The sequence below is a fragment of the Rhea pennata genome, chromosome 6, assembly GCF_028389875.1.
Source record: "Rhea pennata isolate bPtePen1 chromosome 6, bPtePen1.pri, whole genome shotgun sequence".
Classification (NCBI taxonomy): domain Eukaryota; kingdom Metazoa; phylum Chordata; class Aves; order Rheiformes; family Rheidae; genus Rhea; species Rhea pennata.
This window is the reverse complement of record NC_084668.1, coordinates 38,697,535-38,710,040: the sequence shown is the minus strand read 5'-3', so window position 1 is coordinate 38,710,040 and position 12,506 is coordinate 38,697,535. Positions and strand designations below refer to the sequence as shown.

The 12,506-nt window shown below is 41.5% G+C and overlaps 1 protein-coding gene across 1 annotated transcript in view; it reads right to left on the bottom strand.

Moving 5' to 3' along the window:
* Positions 1–12,506, bottom strand: part of SPAG16 (sperm associated antigen 16) — a 270,139-nt gene that overhangs the window by 32,221 nt on the left and 225,412 nt on the right. Inside the window, exon 14 of the mRNA XM_062579355.1 lies at positions 2,586–2,712. Within this exon, the coding sequence (XP_062435339.1) occupies positions 2,586–2,712 (127 nt within the window). The remainder of the gene's footprint in view (positions 1–2,585; positions 2,713–12,506) is intronic.

Genomic DNA, 12,506 nt, shown 5'->3' with positions numbered 1-12,506 from the left:
GAAACCGCTCATCAGCGCGTGAGAGAGAGATGAATGGCAGGCGGCTTATCACGAGCAGAATTAACCCAGGCAGGTGAACCCGTACTCCTGGGGTCTCGTGTTCTTTTACACCTCTCACATTCATCATTGGATAGTCTTTGCAATTCATGAGTCAAGACACTCGCTCTGATGTGTCAGCAAGAAAATATTCTGGTGAAAAGCCAGAATACGCTTGTCTTTCTACGAAACTGGCATAAAGAGAAATAAATTCAACAGCTTACCTTGGCATGAGAACTATCAGCTTTTCTGGCAAGAAATCCCTCACAGTGAACTGCAACCTCACAAACATCCAACCTACTGGGAGTCTGCACAGTATTAACATAATTCAAACCCAAATCCAAAGCCTATTCAGTATTTCTTTACAAAATTTTGGGGAAGAATCATAAATATCTAAATATTATTTCTCTGTATTCTCATTTCCCTATAAGCAACATACATTTTAGTCTTAAAAATTACTGTGAATGCGTTGTAGATTTTTTGAACCATTCAGTCTGACCTTATGTTATGTAGAAAAGAAAAGGAAAAAAGTAATGTCATGTATTTCCAAAGTCTGAAGGCTGCATTATATCTTCAGCTTAGTAATTACAAAGATTTATGTTTCATTCTGCCCCAAATCCAGAGCTCATCGCCCGTTCAACTTACACAGCTTTGACTTACAGTTCTCTGCATCCATTATCTTTATTATTAAAGAGCTGACTAAAGTTAATGATTGAAGAGCAAGATGTGATTAACAATACGAATCTATTTTATGAGAAAACAAACCAGAGTGTGATTTTCATGTTTCATTAAAATTATCTGTAAATGTACTCCTTAATGCTAATTGATCTACACAGAAGGGAGAAAATATTCTCCTTCAAATTAATGGGAAAAAACCATTCATCTTCTTTCTGGAGGGAACATTTAATATCATTCAATATTTAGAGGGAGATGGCGTCTTCACAGTGATTCTGCCGCTTAAAGTGATAACTTCAGTGTGGGCATGTATGTTAAATTTGCAAGATTTCCCACTGAATGAGGAAGCAATTCAGGATAAGAAATACAAAGCAAGTTGCCATATGCGATGTTCTGGTTTTGCTAAAGATCCTTTCTACTTTAGCAAAATTACCCACTGCTGACAAATGGTGATGGGGAACTAAAATTGAGTAGGTTTTTGCCAGAAGTTTATCATAGAAAAATCCTTTTATATTTAATAATTTGCTTTGAGCAGGAGATTACTGGAGACTCTTGGATGATAAATGCCCGCGCAGGATTTATGGAAAACATCACAAACCAGAAGCCTATTTTTCCACTGAGTTTTCACTTTTGTTTGTATTTCAATAATTTGTTCTTTCTGAATTATTCATATTTTTGGCTACTGCAAGATCTTACAAACCAACATATTTAAGAATAAAGAGTCTTGGTTGGCTTCATTTTAACATGTTATACTTTATGTCTAAGAATATTATTAAAGGACCTTCTATTCGGTCCGCGTCTACGATCCACAAGTAGAAATTGCCTAATGAGCATCTCCAACCCTTCACTGCCATTCCCATATTAGTTTTTCCTCTTCCTGTGTTTGTACAGCTCTGATGACAATGTCTGTTAATGCACAGCAATAGCTCTTTGCCTCTCCCCCCTCCAACCCCTCTCGTGAATACAGCCTGCTCTGGGCTTTAATCAGGCACCTGTGCACTGTTAGAGAAATGCAAAGGTGACCATGATACCAACTCAAGACAGCAGCTGGGGAATCTCAAAAGTTGTTGTATGAGTTGCTCTATGCCTCAACAGCAGCAGTAACTACTGAATTTTCTGACAAGAGAGAATAAATATCCTTTTCCCTTGTTCTTGTATTCTGCTTGAATGGGATTTACATATTTGGCCTGTGAAGCAGCAGGGACAAATATAAGCTGCAGCGCGCTACCCTGTTAATGCTGAGTAATCCATTTATACCCATACCAAAGAAATACGGTGGAAAAGAACAGAGGAAGAGATGCAGAGTTTCTGACACCACCTACAGTGATATATTTTGGAGAAAACAATACATAATTCATGAGAAATCAGCAATAAGGTCTGGAGAGAATCCCTTCTAAAGGGAGAATAAACACATCAGAACTCCCTGTTTTTGCAGCTTGTTTCTCCTATGGCACGTTTCCTCATTTCTTTGTGCGTAATCTAAGGCACGCGCCAGCATGTACAAAAGGAGCCAGAGAAAACCTACCTGCAGTTGCTCTGTCCCTCGAACCGATTCAGCCCAGCGTGCAGTGATGCAGTCTTCCAAACCCAGGGCACCAATCGCTTACCCCACCACCGCCAGATGAAGCCTACCTGCTTATTCAGTGATCTAGGCAAGTGTCCATTTGTTGCACTGCAAAGACTCAAACATCTTAGAAGCCGAGGAAATGTTGTATGGAGATATTTTTGGTTGGCAGATAATAGCTCAGTTAATATTCCTTTGCCAAATCACTCTTATTTTCTATTTCAATTTTATGCTGGCTTCTATTTTTCTTCCAAAATAAGTATCTTGTTCGAATTTGAGAAGAGACCAAAAAACCAGACTGGCTACTCACCATCCTGGCGTCCCAGGGGGATAAAGTCTTGTCAGCAGAGCTAGTGAGAATGGTGTTGGAGAACGGAAGAAACTCTGTGCTATTGCCTGAAGCCTTCCGACCACGCAGAGTGCGTCGGCATCTCTCACTGCAAGAGAAAACAAAAATGCAAATGTAGCGCTTGACATTCAGGATAGTAAGAGCAGGCAGGACAAGCTTAGGTAAAATAACAACAGATTTCATAGTCTTTCCTAGTTATTATTTTCAGAGCTGAAAGGTGACTGCTGTGCTGGAGGCGGGGGCAGGAATGAGGGGAAAGCCTCTTCGAAGCGCAAACTGTTTAACCCAAGTGCAGTGAATTTGCACCTGCTTTTTCTCAGTCATATATTTACCTCTTCCTACACCACGTCTCATAAATAAACAGACAGACAGGCAGGCAGGCAGTGGAAACCCATCAAAACCTTACCGACATTCCAAAGGAGAGAGAAGGTCTACAGATAAGAAAAACACAACGCAGCCACTTCTCTGGTATTTGAAAGACGAGATACTTTTCACAGAGAGATACGATTGAGCTATGAAGCGGGTACCACAAATGCTTAGAGACTTTTTCCTGCTGAAATAGCGCTACTTAAGCCTCTGTCAACATCCTGAACTCACGCTGCTGAACGAAAACCACTCTACCTGAAATCCATAGCAAGGCCGCAGCGTTTAAAGGATGGAGTTTAAACGACCGCGATTCTGCTGCAGAGGACCCGCTCACGCCGGACGGGCAGAAGCTGGTGATAGAGCAATGAGCTTTTAAGAGCCTTTTGCCTTCCGGTTTGTTTGCTGCGCGCGCCGGAGAAGCGCCTTCCCCGAACCGGAGCCCGGGAGAGCAGCGGGAAGCCCCCCCCTGCTGCTGTTTGACTTCACTGCCTCTCTTACAGACAGAAGATCGTCTAGCTTGCGGCGCTTGTCCTGCCATACGCCGTGCGGACGTGCAGCTAAGTGCGTGTGCTATGTAAAAATCTCATTCAGGTAGAGGCAAGAGCAGCTCCAGCCTCTTTGTTCAACTGACTCCAGTAGCAGGAACAAATAAAAAATCAACAACCCACCATAAATTACCACGGTTTTCAGGGATAGCTCAAATTTTATTCCTGGCGCAGGTGATTTTGATAGTAGCGCCTCCCCCGAGCTGGCTGCCAAATATATCATTTGGGCTTGCAAATGAGATTACCGGCTGGCTGTTAACTGAGAATTTCCTACAGGATTTTGTTAAAGAAGTTGTCAGCAGAGGGAATCGAAGACGTGATTTTTCTTTCCGCCACCCCAGCTCCCGCCTGCGTATCAGCAAAGGACTCGCGGAGCTCGGGCGGGCTCTGCGTTAGGAGCGCTGGAGACCAGACGCGGGCCAGGAGAACCCAGAAGTTTGGGCGGGCGCTCTCCCTCACCGCCAAGCCACCGCGGCCGCTTCTCGGGCCTCTTCCGGCCCCTTCCCGGCCGGGAACGCGCGCACGGCGCTCCGAGCTGAGCGCCCCGCTCGTCCCCACCGACTGACGAGACAGCAGGAGGGAGAGAAGTTGCTTTGGAGTAGAAATATTATCCAGGAAATATATTTCAGAGAAATACTAGATTCTACATGTATCATTTTGCAGAATCTTTCTTTTCTATTACGGATAATATATTATACTATTTGGTATTATCTGTTATATAGAGAACCTGTGCTATTTTATCACAAGGACTCATTTTAAACCATTCAGAAAGCACCGTGGCCTGCTAGAGCTCAATGCACAGTGTATCTGATAGTCACGATCGCTTAATATATGACAATAAAATAACTTCAATAGAATAACCTTTTGTTTCACAGTCTCGTGGTAATGTTTTACACCACAGATTATGCCTTTTCATCTGGGATCGTATATTTTTATTTGGGTAGAAATCTGCTCAAAGAAAGTCCCGAGCATTTTCTGATCATCCAAATCCTGCTGTGTTTTTTCGTGGACACCTTCTACCCGTTTTGAATACAAGAGCAGCTATATGTATCGCAGTGTTCCACTAGAGGAAAAGAGGATATTTTCCTGTAATAAAAAGTATTTTGTTTGTGAGTCCCTGACATAAGATACAGGCCATCCCAGGCAGACAGGCTGCAAGAATAGGCTTGCGAGAGATTAATTAGGTGACAAAGCTGGAAGGCCCGCTCCGAATCCCTTAGCAAGGTGAAAATGGACTAAAGTGATGGACCATGACAGCAGCAGAAGGGAAGGAAATGATTTGTACTTTTCCATCAAGAACACAACCGCTCCAGCCCGGTGCCGGTGCCTCGCTCTCTCCTTGCCACCTCCGTATCGCTGCGTACTGACGAGCGAGCTCCGGCCCCTGAGGTTTAATTTACCCCTCTGGAAACCGACTGGCTGATATATCTGAGAACTTCCAACCGCTACCTAAAATAAACTCGTCTTTTCTTCCAGCTGAGATACAATTTCGGCAAGCTTGCATCTTGTATACAGGCCGTCTTTGGGTTGAAAGTGGGAACACTTTATTTAGATGCTCTATTTTGGCAAAGAAGAATTTGAGAAGAAAGGTGGGTCACCATTTTCCATGGGAACTCATAGTTCTACCCAATGGCTCAAGATGGTCAGCATCAGTGTAAATCTAAGGCAAGATCACCACATATTCTACCACATTTTTAAGAAATGCACCACTGTTGCGAATGGGGCTCTTGAATTACTCACGCCGTTATCAATAACGCTAGCTTGACAACGATGGAAAATTTTTACTTGCTAAATTTTGAATTTCAATAGTGCGGTCCAGTGTAAAAAGGTGCACTTTGGGTAAAACCTGCCTCAAAAACTCAAGATACGGGACGTTTCCACTTACGACTTCACTGACTGTTAACAGACTGGCGTCTCTGCGCTACTGCACGGCATCAGTCACCCAACACACTGTATAATAGCAGGAAAAAAAAAAAAAAGACAAATAGTGAGCAGATTTCTTCTCACAGCTGCATAGAAGGGGTTTAAACCGAGTCCAAACCGTCACGAGTGGAGACTTCCGAGCTGCTCCTGCCCGATGGCAACATTTTACAAGAGCCTGGTAGGTATTTCTTGCGGAAGGCCACACAGGGTGCAAAGCCCCGGCGAAGCTGCAGCGCTCCACGCCGGCCAACGCTCCTTCCCAAAGGCAAACGGCAAAGCAGGGTGACACGCGAGCTCACACCTTGCAAATTGTTTTGCTGTTTAAAAGGGTTTTAGGGAAAAAAAAAAAAAACCACCCTACAAAAGCAAAAATCGTGCTTGCTATCAATTATATGAAAATACGACAAACTCTGCCTTCTTAATTCTTTTACATGTGGCTTCTATGCTGCAGCTGGAAAAGCAGAGGGGCATTAAGAGAGCATTTTAATGATTAGAGTTACTTTCTTGCAGTACCATATTAGATCTCCTTTCTGGAACAGTAATTCAAAGCACTTCTTATAACCGCCTTATAATCAAAATTAATGAAATTTCAAGCACGTGCTTCAAGTTATGGCTTTTTCCAGCCACCTTTTACCTGCCTGCCAAAGAAATACCTTAAACGTGCTAATCCTCACAAACCGTATTACCTTTTCCAGCAACTACTTTCTCAAATCATCCCAAGGAACGAATACTAAGCCAACCTCTCATATATATATACATATACACACACACACACACATATATATACACACTCACACGTATCTCTGTTGAATAACATTCTGCTACGTGAACTGCGATAGCTATTAAGTAAAATGTCAGGGGAAATCGCACCGGGAAGCCACGGGCTACGAGCGCGCACGCCACCCTTTGCGGGAGGTTTTGTAAGGTCACGCAAGCATCGGCCGCCAATCGTTCCCTGCTGATAGAATTGTAACAGTTAAAAGGAAAAATATTTCTAACAAAACCAAATCCTATCACTTTCCCATTACACGGCTTTATCTCCAAAATGTGTTTAAATTAGGCACAGAACTTTCCTAGCCAAGATCAATGGACAAGTATAGCAAATGGGTTGGCTTAAGACATTAAAATGTCAGCTTGTTTTATGCTGTTATAAATGCATCCTATCATGTCTTTACATTTTATGACCTCTATTTTATTTCTAGGTAGCTTCACATATGACACACCCAATTAATCATGTCAAGAATATAAAACTACCAGTATTTCAGTAAAAAGTGCCTACCATCATTTATGACAATGATTTTTTTTCTTTGTTCATTATTTCACTAAATGTAATACATTTTATAAGATACTGACATGTGGGGACATTTTATGTATAAAGTACATTTATCTTTATAAAGATATGTGAAAGTCTGATACTGTCAGTAAGAGCCACTCAGTTGTTACTTATCTTCACTAGAGCGAGGGTATCTTCAAATGCTGAATATTCATTTGTGCCCTTTTTCTAAATAGCGACTTTGAAAATGAAGCGCCGAAGTATAAGCTATCACGATTTCTGCAAAAATGTAGATCTTTCTTCTCTGCTATTTAGAAATATTTAGAAAGAAAATATTAACTAAATCTTTCTATGGGAAATTTATCCTAATACTCAGCACTTGTGGACCATCTGAATTTGGGTTAATTCAGGGTTTCTCTGGCAAGGGGCAGCTCGCAGAGCCCGGTCCCGAGTTCTTACGTCTCAGAAGTAAAATCATTTTACGTTACTGTTTTCAGACGCCCGCCGGCACGGCGTCTCGGTCCCGCTCCCGCGGCAGGCACCCCGCCACCGGGCGCGGGAGGGGAGCCAGGTTTATCGCCACGGGAGGCTTTCGCTCTAGCACGCAGTAAATCGAGCATGTGAAAGGCGAGCCAGCCCTGGAGCAGTACGGACTTAACCGGTAAGACGAAGGGTGAAATTCGGCCCTCGTCTTCCTCTCCTTTCCCTTCTGCCACTAGCGACGAGAGATAACCGAGAGAGAAAGAAGTCCCAGGTGATACTACCATTTTAGCAATATTTTCTGGGTATATAAACAAATATTACTGGTTACAAGGCTGCAATAAAATACTGTTACAGCTTTTGGTCACGAGAAACACGAAAACTCAGGATCTTTACGCTTTAACCGTTACACGCCTATCCTTAAAACGACGATGCTCTGCAATGCTTCAGAAATCCCTTCTTTCAATTAAAAAGGCATTAGCCGTCATTAATTGCTACGCTTTCTTCTTGCTTGCTAAATTCGTCACGCGGTTTGAAAAGCGGCAGCAGCTTGTTTCTCTGAGTGCAAACGTCTCCTCGCAAATCGGGCGACATCCTTTCCCCCCTTACAACTCTACGGGGAGCCGAACGGAAGGGGGCAACTGTCGAGAGCAGCAACGGGAGCCAACTCAAACCACCAAAGCAGCTTCGAGAAATTCCTTTGGCCCCTTTCTACGGCTTGAAAGAGCCTTTTTGGCAAATGCTACCCTCAAAGGGAAAATTGCACGTACCTGAGAACACGGAGATTATGAAAAAGCACGTGCAAAATGGAAAAAGAGGGCAAAGCACTGCATTAAACACGGTCTAATAGCTCGAGCTTCAGATACGGGTGGGTTCTAATAGTAAGGCGCATTTGGTCGAATCCCCCTAATAAGAATATAATTAACTGGTAAAAAGCAACACTCTAAGCTGAATTCTCTTCTGTAGTGAAGTTGAGTAACTTCAGAATAATCATTGCCCTTGAAATATTGTTCTATAAACGCAGGCAAAAGGTTTCAAAACTTCACGCCTTACCTTTCAAGCTAAATTGCTTATTTGTCTCAATTTCCTATAACAGAACGTATATTACCAGAAGGGAAGGCAATTACAACGTCGTATTTATTTGGGGAGAGACACGACTTTTGGAAGAGCTCTAATACACGTAATTTTAGTAGAAGCTATATATTCATTCAGTGCATGGAAACTTCCACTACTAGTGAGATACTGGAAAAAAAAATAAAATCTCTGGGAGAAAAAGCACAAAGGCAAAGTTTTAAGGACACGCTGGTTGCTATGGTGTTGAACACAGACTTGCCGGCCTGATGCTATCCTGAGAACTAATAAGACCCTTATTTTCTGCTGTTGATTATTGAGCACGTTTCTGCACACAGCACACATGGGTAGTGGTTATTGGGGCTTTACACAACAACAGACTTTCGCAGGTACTTTTTCCTGTTAGAGCTGCTTAGCAAGAGCTGAAAAGAAGGAATTTAAACTATTACATTCTTATTTTCTTTGGCTGATTCAAATACAATTCAAACCTCAGACCTATTCTGATAAATACTGAAAATAGTGAATTATGACTGACAACAATTTTATGCGTTTCACATGAGTGAGAAGTGCAAATTACAAAATTATTAACATTCTACTTAGGCTTTTGCTGAAAGATGTGAAGAAATAACAGTGTCTAGCAATAGTCTTTGTCTCCTTTCTTTGGCCTGAAACATGAATAATAAATCTGTTCATTATCATAATGAAGATTTAGTTACATAATGGCTTACATTTCTCTGAACAAGTGCTATGTAAGAAATTAAGAATATTTGTATTATTTTCTGCTTTAGGAAAAGGTTTTCAGTATGAAACTGAAATGAAATAAAAGAAAAGATAAAAGAAAACAATAAGGCATCAGATCTCTAAAGACTTAAGAAAGGTTTACAAAATGTTTTTGTTCTGTTCTTTTCCAGTTAATGGTATGGTTTTATAGCAATATGATTAAACATATATAATCATAGCGCGCACCCAAGATGAGTGCCATTGTACTAAAAGAACAACATCCACAATTACAACATCATACTGATTTCTAAACCAACGTAGCAAAGCTGCAGAGTCCTTTAGAAATGAGAGCTGGAACTAACCACATCCTTACATGCAAGTATTTCCTTAAACATTCAGCTGGACCACAACCAGAAGGTACATCACTTTCTGCAAAATTTAGCCTAAAAATGGCAACAGAAATTAGTACTTCCATAGCTATCTCACCAGAAAGTCCAACAAGTGAATGATCGGCACGAATTGAGACACCCATCCTTCTCTCTTTTTCTCTTTTTTCCCTTTTTTTTTTTTTTTTTTGTTTTTTTTTTTGTTTGTTTTTTTTGCTCAGGCCTGCAGAGCCTGAGTGCTGCAGCTGCAAACCTCGGTCCAACGCTCACAGCACCAAAAGGGTCCCAACTTTCCAGCCTGTCTTTAAGCAGAAGACGAGAACTTATATAACATTTCAGTTGGTCCAGAAAGGACGACAGCCGAGATAATAAGTTCTGCAAGATAGCATGTATATTTTCATATTAGATTATAATATATTTTCCATCATCTTTTACCACGTAGATTCAGCTGAACTCTGTATCCTGTCAAAGTTCCTTTAAAACCTCCCTAGATAAAGCCTGGCCATTGGTGGCGTAAGGCATTCTCGGCTAAAGACAACAGTCATTGCACAAGCTCACTTGCCATCGAAGTTGGCTTCCAAAGCAACTTTGGTAATTTATTTTAGCTACTTTACTTGAAAAAGAAGCATCTTGGGTTTGGTCCAATTTTATTTATTTTAGAAGTCAGTCGTGTTTTAAATTAATTCAGATTTAAGGAAGAGGTTCAGAGCTCCTCCTTCAGGACTTTTATCGAGTCTCAACTAGAGTGGAGAGAACCACTTCAGCGAGCCAAAAACTAGGATTTCTGTAGACTGATGGTCTGGGCACTCAGAGTGACAAGACCTGAAGCGGTCCCCACTCCCAGGTCAACCCGCGTATTTCAGAGTTATTGAATAAAATGCTAATTCAGTCCTTAGGACAGGGACTGGAACCCATTTTTCCTCTGAGATGCCTCCTGGACAGTGCAAGGGAGATGCAGGCATAACCACCTAGCTCAGGATTACTGGCAGTAATCCAGGGGCACAGTGCACGCTACACTGCGATGTTTATATTATTTTTTGACTCTAAGTGCTCAGCACTTTTCCTCAAACCAAGCTTCTTTAAGGGATTTTTTTTTGTTGTTGTTGGACAGCTAAAGATGGGAGTAGCAGAAGCCACTAAGGCCTTATTGAAAACCACAACCCTATTTTATTAAACAATTATCTCCTATTCCCTCAAGGCATCTGGGTACTAGATAATCAGATAAGCCCAATCTCAGTAATAATAAAATAGATCTAAACCATTTAAGTCATCATTAAGGGCTGCAGAACCAGCACAGGTTTTGCTCAGCAGTTCTGCAGCGGAAGAAGCAGCACCTCGCTCCCTCTTCGTGATCCCTCCTAGGATTTTCCAATAGCTTGCTATACTTCCTCATGTCTCTAAATTCTTAATATAGGTATGTATGCTCAGAAGGTAGAAGCTGGTTCAGCCCTTCCTATGCGAATCACAGGAGGAAAGCCTGATGAGCGCTCCTAGTCCCAACCTGCCAGCAAAGAACTTTTGAGGAATTTCATTCAGATGATTTTCCAAACGCTCCACTGAGGAATCTCTTCCCACCTGCAGCCCATATAATCTTGCTACACTGGAATGAACATTTTCTGCAGAACCGTTCCATCTTACTTTGAGGCTGATGTGACCCTTTCTCGTGAAAAGACACTGACAAAGGGAATAATAAATAGCTTTTTATAGGATTTTAAGCCTATAATTGCATATAAAAGCACACTTAATAAAATGCTACTACTAGAACACAAAAGTCTAAAATAACTTGTCAAGGCTGACTCTGAGTTCATCTTGGGGCAATCTGTACAAATTCAGGAATGAGATTTCCAAAATTCCCTGAGAAAGCTGAGTCTAAGATGCTTTAAGTGTTTGGATGCCTAAATAATCAGTCAGATACTTCGAGGGGCTTTCAGAAGCGGGACCATGTGCCCACAGATCTGCTCCCATGGATTTCCAAACACCTCCCAGAATTTTTTTTTTTTTTTTCTTTCAAGGTACAATTCTGGGGGCAACTTAAAAGACGGGAGCACCACTACTATCTATCCAAGGGAGAACTCAGGGATGCGACTTTGCCGGCGTGAGGCCGAAGTCAGCAAGGAGAAGGCTTAGGGCTTCTGGCGGCCACTTCTGATGGTCGGTATTAAAGCACGTGGGTTTTTCACTGTTACGTTACTAGAACACAATGTTTCGGAACAGAAAAGCTAAAAAGTCGTAAAACTACTGACAAAATGGAACAACCGAAACAAGAGCTTTATAGGAGGAGACGAGCAGAAGTCTAGGGAAGACACATGCATCCACAAAGCATTTATAAAAGCAACTTAGTCTAATTTGGGTGTGAGCCCTCAAAAAAAAAAGTCAGTCCTTTAGTTTACCTCCATTTGCTGGTCCTGCTGTATAGCACCAAAATCAAATATAGGACAAAAAAAAGCAGCAGCACTTTGTAATTTAATACCACCAGCTTCTTAAATTCTTTATCTGAGATTACACTGACATCTTTCTATCACTCCCAACACGTATTTAGGAAGAATCATGTAGAGAAACGCAGGTAATTTACAGTTTTCAACACACACATAACAAAACTTCACCAATTTTATGCTTGCTAAACATACACAAACAAGTTATGCACCAAAACTATATGTACACCGTGAACTATTCTACCAGGAGCTGCCTTATTACTCTTTCTGCTATAAAAAAGAAAATGCCTTAATCAAACTATCGGGTAAAGAAAAACCTACAGATTCAAATTCAAAAATGCAATCACAAGTGAATGTTAAAGGACTCCCCCCCACCACCACCACCCCACCACACAAAAAACACATCCCTTTTTATTTATTACTATACTGCAAAACCAGGAACCTTAGTCTTTCTCATTTTTTAAATAAAATGCTACAGGCTAAAATACACAGCCCCCAGCCGGTTGCAGTAGCATAGAGGACTAAGAGAGCCGGGGCCAGCGCAGCGTTGTTGTAAATTAGCTTGCAGTTACACAGAATATTAATGGACAGGTTTAATCTACCAAGTAGAGATTCACTGCATAAAAAGCAGCATTGCTCCTGTCCTATGTTAGTAATTTTTCTTTCCTTATTTTAAATTCGACTGA